This window comes from Capsicum annuum, chromosome 5 (genome assembly GCF_002878395.1).
Source record: "Capsicum annuum cultivar UCD-10X-F1 chromosome 5, UCD10Xv1.1, whole genome shotgun sequence".
Taxonomy (NCBI): Eukaryota; Viridiplantae; Streptophyta; class Magnoliopsida; order Solanales; family Solanaceae; genus Capsicum; species Capsicum annuum.
The window spans coordinates 219,517,877-219,536,440 of NC_061115.1; the positions used below are offsets into that span (position 1 = coordinate 219,517,877).

Sequence of the window (18,564 nt, forward strand, 5' to 3'; positions counted from 1 at the left end):
TAGAAATAAAGCCAAGCAACTCTAACCAAACCCTTCATTTGCCCATTCCCTCAAAATTTCTTCTCAGTTCTCTTTAGACTAGCCGTAATAAATGTACCTTTGAGAAAAGGCCTTTTAATATAAGCCTAGCGTGTTTCTTACCGGTAGCTTCTGAGTTCTGGTTGTTGGCCGGGAAAACATATTTTAAAAAGCATATGTTCCCTTTGTATGTCAAATGGAAACCTTCGGCAACCAAGTCTATAATGCTTAATTCGGATGCTACCTTTAAGCCTGATTCGGGTCGTGCTACTATAGCAGGACTCTTTAGAAACCACAATGGAGCCTAGCTCTTAAGGCTTTACTGAACACATATCCACTACTAGCCCTTTAGAGGCAGAAACTCATGCTCTCATGCTAGGTCTATTGATCGCTTGTCAATACCAGTTGAACCCTCTGAAAATAGTAAACCTGTTGCAAGTTTCATCAAATATTAACTCATCTGTTTTAAATGATTGCAGGTACCTACTACGGGCTCTGGATAAACCACTAGTTCAGCATGTTAGCAAGGGACAGAATAAATTGACGGATGCGCTAGCAAGAGTGAATGTATATACTACTACTACTGATGGACCTTTGCTGCTATGGTCCCTCCCACATCCCTAGAGGATATTTTGTAGGCTGATAGAAGTGGAGGACCAATTAATAGATGGAGGAATAGAATAAGTGCAGGGGCTTTATATAATAGTCCATATAATAGCTATGCTATCACTACTGTTAGCGCGTGTACAGTGGCTCTGCCACAAACTACATCTCTGTAAACTTTGGTTTTGCTTTATGACATTATCCCCTTTTATCAATAAAAAAAAAAACTTTTAAATTTAATAATTTTAGATTTTATTCTTTCGATGTTGTGGGCTTAGCTTGGTCATTATTTCAATCACTACAAAAAGGAAATAAAGGTACATATATAAGAGACGAGCAACTTGAGAATCTCAAAATTAGACCCAATTTGGGCTGGCTTTCAAATTTTAGCCCCAAATAAAAAAGTTTCATCAAAATAGTCTTTACCTATTAACTAATATTTTTTAGACAAAATTACCCTTAATCAATGGAGTAAATCACATAAATGATCTTCATAATGCATAACAACTCCTTATTTATTTTTTTCAACTTTTCTTTTTCTCTTTTTAATTTTACTTTGATTTTCATTTTTCTTTTCTTTTTTTATTTTTAATTTTCTCAACCCTTACTTTTTTTTCTTTTTTCCTCTCAACTTCTTTTTTTTCTTTTTTTTTTTATTTTTTTTTTATTTTTTATTTTTTCTTTCCTTTTTTTTTTTGGTTTTTGTTTTTCTCAACCCTTACTTTTTGTTCCTATAAAACTTTAGTTTGTTGCTTCTTGTCTTCAACAATGATCAAGAAAGTTGTTGTGTCCTCATTTGTAGTACTTTTAGCCTTTGTTTTCCAAGCTATTCATCCCCCTCCGCCCAAAATTTGTAGCTTTTTAACTGATCCATTATCCCTCACATCAAGAATCAAACTTAAAGATGGAAGAAATTTAGTGCCCAAAAAATTGGCCAAATATAAAGTTTACATACATAGCTTTGGTGCAAGCAAATTTGAGGCTGCACTTATAACTTTGGTACGCGTATTTTACTCTTATCTACTCCTTTCGTTTCGTTTCATTTTATATGACGCCTTTTGACTACTGATTCGAAAGTTTAAGAAATGACGCATACTAAATGTACCTTTAGAACTCGCGGTTTTAAATATATCATGATATTTCTATGGTTGTAAGATCATGTCAATTTTACTTACGAAAAAAAAGAGATGAGCATCTAGTACTATGGCCAAAGTTGCTATAGGTTACAGGTTTGAGCTGTGGAAACGACCTATAATGTTTCCATTAGGGTAGATTGTCTGCATCACCCCTGTTGGGATACGACCACAGGATACTTTGTGCACTGGGCTGTTCTTTCTTACTATTCGAATTTGTTAAATTTTGCTCTTTGTTTACACTTTTAGTACATTCATATCCTTGCCGTTAGCAAAATGTTTTATGTTTACCTTACCGTTATAGCGTAAAATGGTTGGACATCTATGTTGCTTGAACTCTCCACAAAAGTTATTGTATACGTGTCAGAACCTCCAAAAAATGCACTACTTTTAGAGAATCCGACATGCACTTATCAACATGTTTGAAGAGTCCGAGCAACATAGGCGAACTCCACATATCCAATTCTTAAACAAAAATGTACAAATTTACGCTTCGATTTTTGACTAGATGGAGTTGCAAAAGGGGAAAAAATGAGATTTTTTCTTAACCATCGAATAATATTAGACCAAACGTTTAACGAAGATCTAGTAAGTTGCTCGATTTCAGATAGTACGAAGAACAAATATGATCCTTTTCCGTTTTTATTTGTTGGTAGCTTAGCAGGAGCTGCATTATTGGCACCAGTGATCAACTTCTGGTGGCCTGGATTTCCAGCAAACTTGACTAAACAAGCGTTCGATGAGCAATTACTTAGAGATCGATGGGCTTATCGCGTTATACACTATGTCCCGTGGCTTGTATATTGGTGGAATACTCAACATTGGTTTCCTGGATTTAGTGTTGTAACTGGTGAATTCAAATTGTCTCAACAAGATATACAAATTTCCTCTTCACTTAATGAGATGCAACTTCAAGAGGTGCATATATTCATACCTATTACTCTTTTTGTTACGAGTAAAGTGCCTGAACTATGTTCAGATTTACTACGACAACTTCATGGGGGTCCTATTACCTCCTTGAACTAAATTTTAGCGTATTTTTGTCTACCTTTTAAGCTGGCGTGACACCTTTTGTAGACCTTTTTAGCCTACGTGGCACCTTTGATGTGAGCCCATTTTATATAACAAAAGGTGTCACATCAGCACAAAAGGCCAGGGTGACAAAAATATGCTAAAATTTAGTTCAGGGGATAATAGGACCTCTGTGAAGTTAGGTGTGTCGTAGCCACTTTGGCTATAATTCGAGGGGTACTAGATTCTTAACAATACCCCCTCGAACTATGGCCAAATTTGCTACACACACTCTAACTTCACAGGGGTCCTATTACCCCCTTGAACTCAATTTCAGTGTATTTTTGTTACCCTTTTGTGCTGACGTGACACCTTTATAACATAAAAATGGGGTCCACGTCAAAGGTGTCGCATCAGCTAAAAAGGTGTCACGTCAGCCAAAAAGGTGGACAAAAATATGTTAAAATTTAGTTCGGGGTAATAGGGCCCCGTGAAGTTGGAGTGTGCCGTAGCAAATTTGGTCATAGTTTAGAAGGGTACTAGATGCTTAACTTTGATGAATAGTTCTATACCTTTCGAACCAGTGGTTTCTATGCAAAGCAGGCATCATAGTTTTTAGAGTGAACGATCAAAAACACACCTTAACTATCCCGATCTTTTGAGTTTCGTATCTGATGTATCATGTGTGCGAGTTTCCTTTCTGAACTGCCATCATTGTTCACTTTTCCTACTTGAACGATGGCCATTGTTCATATTTAATTGTCGTTTTCATTTGTTCATAACAATTTTGTAAATGCAGGCATATGTTATACAACAAGGGGAGTTTGAGTCACTCCATAGAGACTTAATTATTAGTTTGGGTAAAGTCGAATTCGATCCTATGGATTTGAAGAATCCATTCCCTAACAATGAAGGCTCAGTACATATATGGCATGGTGTTGAAGATGGCATTGTGTCTGTTGAACTACAACGATTCATCGCGCGAAATCTTCCATGGATACATTATCATGAGCTACAAGATGCTGGACATATATTTCCTTATGGTGATGATAGTGTTAAAGATGCTCTATGGAAGTCCCTTTTATTGGGTCTTTCAAAGCCTTAGCTTTCAATTTGGATGTTCCTGTGGTTCGATCCTTCCCCAGACCCCGCGTATAGCAAGAACTTTACTGCATCGTGTTGCCGTCAAAAAGATTAAAATAGATTATGAGAGGGTGTAGCATTGCCTAAATGTTCTTGTTTAGCATGAGAAAGTGAAGTTATCTCATGTGTTGTTCAATTTGAATAAAGATGAAAGAGTTTTCTTTTTTTGGGGTTTTCCACCTGGTGTTCGGTATCCACATTGGAGCCCCGACTAATTTAAATCGCGTACTGCAAGGCTCATTCTGGAGGTGGTGCTCCCAACAAGATTTTCTTCATACTCAGAGCTTGAACCTGAGACCTTTGGTTAAGGGTGGAGTAATTCCACCACTACACCACAACCCATTGTCGATTAAAGAGTTTAAGTACAATATACTGTCAGTATAAATAATTTTTATATTATCGAGTCATTTTCATTTGTTATAGATGGACGGAGGGAGTACCTTTTTGGCTGGAAAAATTTACTGTGTTTCAAAGCCTTAGCTTTCAATTTGGATGTTTAAAGTCGAAAAAGACTAATCAATAAACCTTGTGGTTCGATCCTTCTCCGGACCCCTGTATATAGCGAGAGCTTTACTGCATCGAGCTGCCGTCATAAAGACTAAAAATAGACTATGAAGGGGGTGAAACATTGCCTAAATGTTCTTGTTTAGCATGAGACAGTATAGTTATCTTATGTGTTGTTCAGTTTGAATAAAGATAAAAGAGTTTTCTTTTCTTTTTTCGTTTCCCAAACGGTGTTCGGTATCCTCATTGGAGCCTCGACTAATTTGGATCGTGCACTGTAGGGCCCATTCTGGGGGCGGCCCTCCCAACAGGATTTTCTCCATACCCAGAGCTCGAACTCGAAACCTCTGGTTAAGGGTGGAGTAGTCTCACCACTAAACCACAACCCATTGTCAACAAAAGAATTTCTCACCACTACACCACAACCATTGTCGATAAAAGAGTTTAAGTAATATATACCGTTAGTATAAATAATTTTTACATTATCGAGTCATTTTCACCTGTTATAGATGGACGGAGGGAGTACCCATTTATAGGGATCTTGTGTCCCTTAAATTACTTCTTTAGTACAGTGACAGATTCATCTTGTAATCAGGGTTAATCCGAACCCCCTTCGACGGAAAATTATATTATTTTTATAGTACTATTTTTACAGGATCAAAAATATTTTTATTTATATATAGTAGATGTTGAACCCCCTTCGACTAGTCTGTATGTCTACTTCTGAACCCCTCAATGAAAATTCTGACTCCGTCACTGCTTCAGTACATGTTTTTTCTCCCTATTTGTGTCCACTTTACCTTTGAGATTAAATGTTATCCATTATCCAACACATTTTTCCAAGCATTAGATTTAGAGTAAAGCATTTAGTATCGTCATGAACTATGACCAAATTTGTTATGACACACTCAAACTTCGCGGAGGTCCTATACCCTCCGAGCTAAATTTTAGCATATTTTGTTCTTTTTAGCTGATGTGACACCTTTGACGTGAACCCCACTTTTATGTAATAAAGGTATCGCATCAACACAAAAGATTGACAAAATATGTTAAAATTGACTTTGAGGTAATAGAATTCCTGTAAAGTTGGAACGTGTCGTAGTAACTTTAGTCATAATTCTTTTAAACTTTCTCTATTAAATGTGTTTTTAACTTTAGTCATAATTTATTTTTTTAATCTTTCAAAATCGTATGATTTCGAGTGAATCAACTTTTAAATTTAATAATTTTAGATTTTATTCTTTCGTTGTTGTGGGATTAGCTTGGTCATTATTTCAACCACTACAAAAAGAAATATAGGTACATATATAAGAGACAAGAGCAACTTGACAATGGATGAAACTTTATAAATACTTAAATGAAATTAAAAATTGTTACTCCTTCATTCTTAATTTATGTGATATTTTTCACTTTTTGAGGTTTCAATTATATAAACTTTGATCAATATTTTAAAATATATTTTTATTCATCAGATGATAAGAGTTGTAATTTATAGTACTTTTTATATGGGTGCACGAAAATAGTGCATGGACACCCAACGTCAACCACCTCCAACATCAAATTAGCCAACTTGATTTTCGAGAAACAAAAAGTGTCATATGAATCGAAATTTTGCGAGAAATGAAAAGTGTCATATAAATCGAGATAGAAAAAGTATTAGTTAGTTGCATTTTCTTCACTTTTTTTAAAGCAATCATTAATTATTGATATCTACTAAACAACATACTAAGCAATCAAATAATTCATAAAACTACTTCACTCCCTATCTTTCCAAATCTTTTATTTTATGTAAAGTTGAACTAACATCAATTATATTAATGGTAATGAATAATTTATTTAATGTAATTAAGACGTCTTAATTAAATTATACTTTTAATATCCAAAAAAATACTCAATAAATGGAGCAAACAATAGCACATGAGAATTAATCTACAAGTTGAAAGATATCATTTATTTCCTCTCAGGCTAAATAAATTGCTTATTCTATCTTCTTCTTTTATATATATTCTCAAGTCGAGGGTCTGTCGAAAATAATTTTGAAAGTAAAATTTGCGTACACGTCATCTTTCGCAAATTTCACTTGTGAAAATATATCAAGTAGGTTGTTGTTGTTGTGTTATATTTTCTTGTTTGATAAAAGAGTTCAAATTCTATGCATAAATAATGTAAAATATATTGAGATTATTATTGTAATTATTTACCTAGTGATATTAGGGAAGTTATCATTTAAATTTTATCAAGTTATCAATTAATACATAGCATAATCTATTTATTATCATGGCAAAAATTGTAGTTGGTAGCAAGAGCTAATTTTATTTCTTAACAAATAACATATTTTTATTTATTCGGTCGCAATTTATGTTAAAACACTATCTTTTTCTAATATATTTTAAAAAGAATGACATATTTCTATGCAGAAAAGATTGAATTTTAACTTTTTATTTTTATTCTTAATGAGATAGTTTATAAGTACATAAATTTATAAACCTTGTTTTAGACCACAAATCTAAAGTTCCATTTTGTATCTTCTTAATTAAACTCCATAATATAATTAAACATTATTACTTAAATTGAGTGTTATTGAATAGTAATTTACATGCATCATTTCCACCCTGAACTATAAACGAAATTGTTGAGATATATCCGAACTTAAAGAGGTCCTATTACCCCTGGACTAATTAAAACCGTATTTTTGGCATCCTTAGTGCCTACGTGGCACATGCATGGCACACTGCATGAATCAACACACTGAAGGTCCACGTATGTGCCACGTAGGCACTAAGATTGCCAAAAATACAATTTTAATTAGTCCAGGGGTAATAGGACCTCTTTAAGTTCGGATGTGTCTCAGCAATTTTATTTATAGTTAGGACGGAAATACTGCGTTTCCTCTTAATAATATTTTATATTATGGGTAAATAATGTACTTAATTATTGACTCTGAATTCACAATAAATATTATTGTTTGTTGGTGGATCAACTTCATTGCACTGTCAGAGCTTTAAATTGCATTCATCCCACATTGCTTAGGTCAGTTATATAAATTTTCACTGATTATATTTTTCAAATTTAATTTATCTCAGATCAATTTAATAGTTTTGTTATTATAAAATAATAATAACTATATATTTATCAATCGCAAATAAGTTACTATTTATTTTATGAATTTATACTAGTTATGGTCCCATTGAATTCACTTGAAGAAGTTCATGCTTCAGTTCCAAATTATAAGTTTCGATCGTCAGTTATATGAATTTTTACTGATCATATATCTCAATTAAATTCATCGCAAGCGCTCAACACGTACATATAAAATCTTTACCAATATTATTCAACAATAACAACTAGTATGACTCGTAAAACTCGATCTGAAATAAGTTGGGATCGACCAAATGAATCTTTCGTTATCATATTCTCCAATTAAATTGACCTAACACCAACATAAAAGCTTTGTCATTATTCAACAACTAGTACTAAAAAAATCAGGTGTCAATCCAAAATAAATTGGGGTAGGCCATATATAAATATGTCATTATGTCCCAAAAAGGTCGAACCACAAAGATCTATTATACACAATTCTGCCTTATATTTCTGCAAGAAACTGTTTCCACTGCTAAATCCTTGTAACACGCATGAACTTTGCTGGGGTCCTATGACTCCCCTAATCTATTTTAACGTATTTTACTTACATTTATTGCACTAAATTCTTTTATTTATTTATCAATAAATTTTATCTATTTATTAGCTTATAAACATCACTAAAATACACTAACAAATAGTTCACGGGGTCATAGAACCCCTGCAAAGTTCAGACGTGTTATATCAAAGTTTTGGTATATTTTGGACCCTTTTCCCTATTATATATACATATATATCAATAAATAGATTTGAGAATTACTTAGTTCACTTATTTGTCTTATTTTTTTCTTTCAGGAATGATGAAGAAAGTTGTACTACTAGCTTTACCAGTAGTACTATTAGCCTTAATATATCAAACTATTATTCCCCCTCCACCAAGAACTTGCAGCACTGCTGGTGTTCCATCACAAACACCAAAAATCAAATTAAGAGATGGAAGAAATTTGGTGTATAAAGAATATGGTGTGTCCAAAAATATTGCAAATTATAATGTTATTTATGTTCATAGCTTTGGTGGTAGCAAATTTGAGGCTTCACTTATAATTCCGGTATGTATATATAACTTATATATATTGAATTATTTTCAGATGTGTTTGGTATGATGAAAGTCATTTCGAGCGTATTCTATCTAAAGGGAGCTTTGACGTAACTAGTGATTTTGCATGCATGCTGCCATGCGGTCAGAAATGCAGGGGTATAAGGTTGTGTATAATAGACGAGTAAAGCATCTAATATGGGTACCTCCTGAACTATGACCAGATTTGTTACGACACACTCCAACTTCACGGGTCAGGGGTCCTATTACCCCTGAATTACATTTTAAGGTATTTTTGTCAACCTTTTTAGCTGATGTGGCACATTTTGTCAACCTTTTTAGCTGACGTGACACCTTTGACGTGGACCCCATTTTATGTAATAAAGGTATCACGTCAGCAAAAAAGAGAGATAAAAGGAAGCAAAAATTGAGTTCGGGGGTAATAGGACCCTGTGAAGTTGGAGTATGTCGAAGCAACTTTGATCACAGTTCAGGGTACTGGATACTTATCTTTATAATATACCCTTGTGATCCGGTCCTTTCCCGGACCTCATACTTGGGAAATGTGGTCAAGCCCTAGTTTCTTGAAAAATAACTTACCTAGCCGACGCTTAGATCCGGCTCTACTCAAACTTTTCTGGTTCACCCCAACATTCCCCACTCGTCCGATTATTTATCATACCAAAAATACCCTCAGTCTTCTAAGTTCTAATTTTTCAAGTCTTTGATTAATATTTTTTTTTTAAAATAGACTAATGACTTTATTTTTTTATTTTTTTGTATTTTGTCACAGCAAGCATTTGAAGAATTGGGGGTATATTTTGTGTCATTTGATAGACCAGGTTATGGAAAAAGTGATCCTCATTCAAAGAGAACTTTTAAAAGTTTGGCACTTGATATTGAAGAACTTGTTGATCAATTGGAACTTGGAAATAAATTCTATGTTATTGGATTTGCAATGGGTGCACATTTTGTTTGGGGTTGCCTTAAGTATATACCTCAAAGGTAAAATCAAATTTTACTAGTACTATTAATATATCATATTCTTGTCGTTATGGATGACTCAGTTGGTTTGGTGGGTAGTTATCCACACGGATGACTCGGGTTCGATCCTCACTCAATGTCTTCTGAATCGAGCCTGTCGCACGGGACTTGCCTAGTGCGGTTTACATTCCTTGTGTGGTTTGCGAGCTAATACATAGTGGGGGTTTACCCAGTGCGCACAAAGTGCTCACCTGAATAGCAGAGGCTGTGGCAGAAGTTATAGCGAAGTTATAGCGGTTACAGGTTATCCTGGGTTTCCAAAAAAATATATATATTCTTGTCCAGTTCAGTTGGTTTGGAGGGTGGTTATCCACATGGATTACTCGGGTTCGATCCTCACTCAATGTCTTCTGAGTCGAGCTTGTCGCACAGGACTTGCCTAGTGCGGTTTACATCCCTTGTGTAGTTTGTAGGCTATTACATAGTGGGGCTAATCTTTAATTAAAAAAAAAAAACCTTTAATTTAATTATTGATAATTCTTTGAGATAAGCATACTATGACCAAAATTGCTACGACACACTTCAATTTCACAGGAGTCCTATTACCCCTGATTTCAATTTTAATATTTTTGACACCCTTTTGTGCTGACATGACACATTTATTACATAAAATGGGACCCACATCAAAGGTGTCACGTCAGCTAAAAAGGTTGACAAAAAGTGCCACGTCAGCACAAAAGGTTGACAAAAATACACTAAAATTGAGTTCAACAGGTAATAGGATCCTCGAAAAGTTGGAGTGTGTCATAGCAAATTTGATCATAGTTCGGGGGCACTAGACGCTTCACTCTAATTGTTTTTTTTTCTTCTTTTTTTTGTATACATAGATTAGCAGGAGCTGCATTATTAGCACCAGCAATTAATTATTGGTGGCCTGGATTTCCATCAAATTTGAGTAAAGAAGCTTATGATAAACAATTAATTAGAGACCAATGGATTTATCAAGTTGCATATTATGCTCCATGGCTTATGTATTGGTGGAATACACAACAATATTTTCGTGGATTTAGTGTTATTACTGGTGAATTTAAATTGTCAGAAAAAGATCTCAAAATTGCCTCTTCACTTGATGAAATGCAACTTCAACAGGTACATAATTATGCCCTTTCAATTTTTTATTTTTTTTTAGAAAATGTTTTGTTTTCAGCCTGAACTATACACGAAATTGCTGAGACGCACCCGAACTTTAGGAGGGTCCTATTACCCCCTGAACTAATTAAAATCGTATTTTTGGCAACCTTAGTGCCTACGTGGCACATACGTTTGTCTATGTGGACCTTCAGTGTGTTGATTCACTGATGTGCCACGTAGGCACTAAGGTTGCTAAAAATACGATTTTAATTAGTCCAGGGATAATAGGACCCTCCTAAAGTTTGGGTGTGCCTTAGCAATTTCGTGTATAGTTCTAGGTGAAAACAGAGTCTTTTTACTATTTTTTTCATCTTTGTTGTTCGGACTCTGCAAAAATATGGTCAAACACATATGTAAAAGTTATGTATTTGTTGGAGGATCTGACACGTGTGGTGTCTTTGTTGTTCGGACTCTGCAAAAATATGGTTAGACACATGTGTAAGGTCCTCCAAAAGTTATGTATTTGTTGGAGGATCTGACATGTGTGGCGTCACGTGTGGCGTTTTTGTTGTTCAGACTCTGCAAAAATATGGCCAGATGTATGTGTAAGGTCCTCTAAAAGTTATGTATTTGTTAGAGGATCTGACACATGTGATGTCTTTGTTGTTCGGACTCTGCAAAACTATGGTCAGACGCGTGTGTAAGGTCCTCCAAAAGTTATGTATTTGTTAGAGGATCTGACACGTGTGACGTTTTTGTTGCTCGGACTCTGCAAATATGGTCAGGCGTGTATAAGGTCCACTAAAAGTTATGTATTTGTTGGAGGATCTGACACATGTGCATGGTTAGACTGTCATGTGGGCCGGGCCAACCCGGAATCGGCCCGTGTCATTTAATCGGTTTGTGGGCCGGGGCGGGTCTGGGTTGGGGTCTAAGTGGGTCAGGCCTATCCGGGCTCAACAGTAAAAAAATTTAAAACAACCTTAACCCGGCCCACTTAACCCCACTCGGTCAAACCCACCAAAACCCGATCAAACCCGGTTAAAAAATCGATCAAACCCGGTCAAACATATTAAAAAAAAAAAACTTTTTTTCAATATACATTATATATACTCACCTATATACATTATAAATACGTTAAACAATATATCTACACTATATATATAGTATATTCTACATTAGGATTTAAAAATTATACACACATATACACAATTATTACACATATATATGCACCATCCAATATATATGTACTACTTTAAAGTTTAAATACAATATACTGCAATATATGTATATATATATATATATATATACTAATTTATAAAATATATACACATGTCTATGTTAAATATACACATCTATAGAAGATATATACACATGTATAAGCACCATTCAATGTATATATACTACTACTAGTAAAATATACTACAATATATATACATTACAATATATATAGATATAGTTATATACTAATTTATAAAACATATGCACATGTATACGTTAAATATACATGTCTATAGAAGATATATTCACATATATACACTCTATTCTATGTACATGTAATACTTTAAATTAAATATACTACAATATATATAGATATAATTATATACTAATTTATAAAACATATACACATGTATACATTAAATATACATGTTTATAGAAGATATATACACATGCATCATTCAATGTATATATACTACTACTAATAAAATATACTACAATATTTATACATTACAATATATATATATATATATATATATATATATATATATATAGTTATATACTAATTTATAAAATATATACACATGTATATGTTAAATATACACATCTATAGAAGATATATACACAAATATACAAAACATATGCTACTTAATATAATAAATTAATAATACTTGGTAGTAAATTAATAATATATTAGAAGTAAGTTTTTAATTTAAAGTAGAAAACTAGAAATTCAATTTAAAATTTTAAATCATTAAATGAAAAAATATAAAAAGTAAGGACTAAGGAGTGAATGAATTTGGGGAATTTTATTGATTGCAAAATGATCCAAAATTTATAATTTACATGAATGAAAAATCTATAAATTATGCATCATTTTTTTCAACTCATGCATGTTAATATTAACGGGAACTTGCATAGGATAGTCGAAGTCAATGGGGGCAAAACCATGCATTGGACTTGATTCTGCTGAGTTCTCCCGTGAAGACATAATTTCTTCAAGTTTCAGTGCGTCGCTCGGCTCCGGTTCCATTCCTTGGTTTCTTCTTTCTGCTCTAATCCAATCTCTGAGGCAAACTAGAACATTCATTGCATTGCTTCCCAATGAGTGTCGGTTGTCTTCAAGCTGCTGTCGTCCCTGACTAAAGGCGCTCTCTGATGAAACGGTTGACATTGAAACATTCAAGATATCTCTAGCTAATCTTGAAAGCACGGGATATTGTGTTTCATTACTCCTCCACCAATCCAACGTGTTGATTCGTTGTCTGCGATCCTCTAGCGCCGTTCAAAGATAATAGTTCAGCTCTTCCCGATAAGTTGATGTGTTAGCTCTCTCATCAACACTGTTCCAACAAGTTAAATCACAAAAGGAAACAAGAAAACCACTATGTGCCGGCCTTTTAGAAAATGATGGCTCCTCGGGAGGATGAGGAGCGACAGTTGGAATGATATTTGTAGGTACGGCTAAATCAAATAAATCAGCATAGTGATTATATAATTTTTCTATGTAATCCTTTGCATCATTCATAGCTGTCCACAAATCAGGTTGTACTTGTTCAGAATCATGGTTAATGTTTATTTCTAAGTTAGTATAAATAATAGTACTAAAGTGACACATATTATTATATTTCATGCACGGATTTAACATAGCACCAACCAAGTAAATAGGAGGAATCGGGAAAAAATATTTTTGAAATTTAGTAAAATGGCACCAACAACTTCTTTATAACCTTCTTTATTTTTATATTCTTTGAGCAAACCAGAAATATTGGCTATATATGCCAAAATATTACCAACAGTAGGATAATAAGCACCGAAAAATTCAACCGTAGCAACATAAATTTTTTCTAAAAACTTAACAAGATCCTTAATCACAACCCAATCAGAATCATGTAGCATGCAATCAGCAGAATCAGCAAATGAACCACAATGTTGGTTAAAAGCTAGTGTAATAGAAATTCTATATTTATAACAGCAACAACAACAACAAACCCAGTGTATTCCCACCTAGTGGGGCCTGGGGGTCTATATTTATAATAAGTTTTTAAAAAATCATACGTAGAATTCCATCTAATATCAATTTCCACAGGTATCAATATTGGTGCAAGTCCATTTTCTTGACATTTAACTTTAAATTCTCTAATTCTCGATCTATGATTATTTCCTTGAATAAAACCAACAGCAAGCCAAATTTTTTTCAATATAAAGCTCAAAAAACTCAAAACCATCTTTTACAATTAAATTATATATATGACATGCACACTTAATATGAAAAATTTCAGGCAACGGCGAAGATAGCGTAGATTTTAATTTTTTTTATAGCAGTCTTGTTGTTAGAAGCATTATCAAAAGCAATACATAAAATTTTATTTTCGATACCATAATATTTGGCAACTTTAACAATAGAATCAACAATAAAAACTCTAGTATGTTTACGATCTTCATCATATAAAAAAGCAAGAATACGTTTTTGCATCACAAAATTACTATCATCCAGTGACAAGTAACGGTTAAATAATCATTTTTATTTACAGCACGACCAAGATCAGAAGTTAAGGACAATCTACATTGAATATTTTTTTAACAATGTTGATAAATAAAAACAATATTGTGAATGAAGTCTAAAAATATCACACCGACAAGTACTTCTAGGAATACCGTTAAACATAGGATTATAAATTACTTGTATATAATGAATAAAGGCATTAGAAGAAGGAAAACTAAAAGACAAACAACTCACAGCTACCATTTTAACTATTTCTTCTCAGTCCCTCAATTTATTATACTTCTTCGTTACCTAACCGGTTGCTGGGTCCATTCTAGTTTGCGTCGGCCCACCAACATCCCCCCCACCTCGTGCAATATTTAACTCTCTTTTGTGAGCTTCACCTATATATCTCATTAACGTATCCGTACCCCTTGCTTGCCTCCGCTTCTATGCTTATATATTTGTTGATAAATATTGCATTGCACCTCAATATCTGATATACGTTCAAAAAATTGTCATGCAACACTAGTTATTTTACGAGGTCTTGCGGCACGGGGAGGACGGGGAGGGAGATTAACCGATTCAGATCTAATGTTAGCCTTTCCTACTGCGGGTGTCTCACCAATTTTTTCATTATCTTCGTCTAAATTAACCACATCTACTTCATTTTCTTCTTCTATACCTTAATTTTCTTGAGCTTCTATATAATCCATATCGTAAGCACCTACACCTATTTCTTCCTCAAAAGGTGTATCAAGCGGTACCAGAGGCGAAGACACACGGGTATATCTACTACTTGAACTACCTCTACCGCTAGTAATTCATTTTTTACTACCACTACCACTTTCGGGACAAAAAATTTTAACGCCTTTAGTAGTGAGGTTTCTTAATTTATCCATAGTATAAATTAAATTAAACTAAAAAAATTCAAAATAGACAAATATAATAAAATTAAATATTAAACAATTAATACAATAAATAAAAATTAAACGTAAGAGATGGAAGGACAATACCAAATTTTGGATGTATCCGAAGGTTACGACTTTAGAAACTTCTGCTCGTACTTTGTAAACGCAAAATTAAAAAATTAAAGTGAACACTTTAAGAAATTAAATATTGAATATTTGAGAATTGAGATTTGAGAGAGAATGAGATTTGAAAGAGTGAAAAATTGTGTGAAAAATGATTTGAAGGTGTAAGGTATTTATAGAATTTTTTTTGGGATTAAAAAATAAATTTTAAAGTAAAAATTTTTTTCTTTTAAGAAATGGGCCCAAACTAGCTATTTGGACCCAAAAACGGCTATATAGCCGTTGGGCCAACGACTAGTTTGGCCCAAAATTCAAAAAAAAAATTTTAAAAAAATAATTTCGGGCCGGAACCCAGAACCCTAAAGTCGTAGGGCTTATCGGGCTGGGTCAAACTGGGCCGGATCCTTTAAGTGGGCCGGATAGTGACCCGACCCACTTGACAGGCTTAGTGCATGGTAATATTTTTGGAGAGTGTGAGAGAAACATTAGCTTCTCGTTAATTTCTCAAATGATCATTCAGCTTACGCTTTATAGGGTAATGTCGCTTTTCTGTTACTATAAAATCATCCAATTTAACTAACCATACCTTCCCTGGAAAATCATTTCAGTCGAAAAATCAACCTTAGAGAACTAGAAAGATGATGTGGCATGATAGGTCTCCCGGCACATTAGATTTTTTTTATTTCTCGAATGATCATTCAACTAACAGTTTGAAAAATCTTATTGTTTCTTAAATATATAACTTCGTGCCACAATACACTATTTACTCAAGAAAATTCTACTACTAAAAAAACTAGAATTTCCAACGGACATTAGATCGGAAATCCATCAAAATTTGGATCGTCAGTAACATTTTCGATGAATTTTCAACCAATTCCGACGGAAAAAAAAATCCAAAATTCCCACTTTTTTAGTAGTGATAATTTTTCTCATTAATTTCGACTCGATAAATTAGGGTTCGTGGGTCTGCTCTAATCTTGGTGGACAAAGTTATATGATACCTGTTGCTAGTGGGAGGTGGCAGATATCCCGTGGAATTAGTCGAGGTGCACAAGCTGACCGAACACCACGGTTATCAAAAAAAGAAAAAAATTAGGGCCTGTGGGACATTCCATCTCATATATGAACCAGAATGTTTCGTGTACCAAACCGCTTGGTTTTTTTATGTAGATATAAGAATTTTTTTACTCATCCATAAAATATTATACATTATTCAGATAAGTATCCAGTACCTTCATGAACTATTATCAAAGTTTCTACGACATACTTCAACTTCACAGGGGTCCTATTACCCTCCTGAACTCAATTTTAGCGCATTTGTGTCACTATATTGTGCTGACGTGACACCTTTATTACATAAACTGGGGCCCACGTCAAAGGTGTCACGTCAGCTAGAAAGGTTGACAAAAGGTATCACGTCAGCTAAAAAAGTTGACAAAAATATGCTAAAATTTAATTTCAGGGACTAATAGGACCCCGTGAAGTTGGACTATATCCTAGTTCAGGGTACTAGATGCTTTCCTCTACACTATTTGATGCTCTTTTACTTTGATATTAATTTGTTACCTTTTTGAACTATTATCAAAGTTGCTACGATATACTTCAACTTTACAGGAGTCCTATTACCCTCCTGAACTCAATTTTAGCGCATTTGTGTCACCATTTTGGGCTGACGTGACACCTTTATTACATAAAATGGGACTCAAGTCAAAGGTGTCACATCAATTACAAAGATTGACAAAAGATGTCACGTTAGCTAAAAAAGTTGACAAAAATACACAAAAATTTAGTTTCGGGGACTAATAGAACCCCGTGAAGTTGGACTGTGTCGTAGTTCAGGGTACTAGATGCTTTACTCTACACTATTTGATGCTCTTTTAATTTGATATTAATTTTATGCAGGCATATGTTACACAACAAGGAGAATTTGAGTCCCTCCATAGAGACCTAATTATTGGTTTTGGTAAACCTGAATTTGATCCGATGGATATGAAAAATCCATTTTATAATAATCAAAGCAATGTACATTTATGGCAGGGTGTTGAAGATGGAATTGTATCTGTCAAATTACAAAGATTTATTGCCAAAAAAAATCCATGGATAAATTATCATGAACTACAAGATGCTGGACATTTATTTCCATGTGGTGATGATAATGTAAAATATGATATATGGAAGGCACTTTTGGGTGAGAAAATTTAATTTGATTAGTGTTAGTGGATCTTGAATTGTTTTTATGACAATAATATGTAACAATATATTTTCTTAAGATTTGTGTATTTTTCTTTTGTTTCTAGTCTTGTGGTCGATATCTGTTTTGGGTCTGACTTGTGTGGAAAAATCTGTCACTAATTAATAGAGTAAAACATCGAGTATCCCTCAAACTATGATCAAATTTTCTACGACACAGTTCAACTTTACAGGGGTCCTATTATTCCCTGAACAAAATTTTAACGTATTTTTGTCAGCCTTTTTAGCTGACTTGACACCTTTTTAGCTGACGTGACATCCATTTTTATGTAATAAAAGTGTCACTCAGTACAAAAGGGTGACAAAAATACGATAAAATTGAATTCAGGATAATAGGACCCCTCTGAAGTTAGAGTATGTCGTGGCAACTTTAATCATATTTCAAGAGATACAAGATGCTTATATCTAATTAATAACATAATTAAAGTTATATTTGCCTATTGAAAATAAAAATAAAAATTATATACAAAGAGAAGTAATAATATTAATATCTCTTAATCTTTCAAGCATAAGTTTCAATCATTGGATGTAGACACCTAATTTTGTTCCTCCTCAAAGTCCGATTTTATTTCTTTTTTACCTTATCATATTATGTATCCTTACCCATGTAATTATTCCTCTACAAAATGACAAAAATAACAACCACCACTAACAAATGGAGAGGATTCATCCACAAGAAAACACACAGGGATATATACATATGCACAAATAGAAAAGGGGGGGGGGGGGTCATCTTCTTCACGAAAAAAAATTCACCTCACGCTATATATACCACCCTCACCGAAATTCCATGACAACAACAACATGATTCACACATACACATAGAATAACACACACACAACTCATAATTCCACTCTCAAACACAGCCATACACAC

The 18,564-nt window shown here is 33.7% G+C and overlaps 2 protein-coding genes across 2 annotated transcripts; both read left to right on the forward strand.

Moving 5' to 3' along the window:
- The first annotated feature begins 2,149 nt into the window (after window positions 1-2,149).
- Window positions 2,150-4,371, forward strand: LOC107872704. Its single transcript, XM_016719331.2, has 2 exons — window positions 2,150-2,672; window positions 3,565-4,371. The coding sequence occupies exons 1-2, from the start codon at window positions 2,286-2,288 to the stop codon at window positions 3,868-3,870; spliced, it is 693 nt and encodes a 230-aa protein (XP_016574817.1). The 5' UTR covers window positions 2,150-2,285; the 3' UTR covers window positions 3,871-4,371.
- Window positions 4,372-8,284: 3,913 nt separating this feature from the next.
- On the forward strand, window positions 8,285-17,734 carry LOC107871375. The gene is made up of 4 exons (XM_016718298.2): window positions 8,285-8,599; window positions 9,380-9,591; window positions 10,458-10,719; window positions 17,341-17,734. Exons 1-4 carry the CDS (start codon window positions 8,348-8,350, stop codon window positions 17,638-17,640), a joined length of 1,026 nt encoding a protein of 341 aa, XP_016573784.1. The 5' UTR covers window positions 8,285-8,347; the 3' UTR covers window positions 17,641-17,734.
- The last annotated feature ends 830 nt before the right edge of the window (window positions 17,735-18,564 follow it).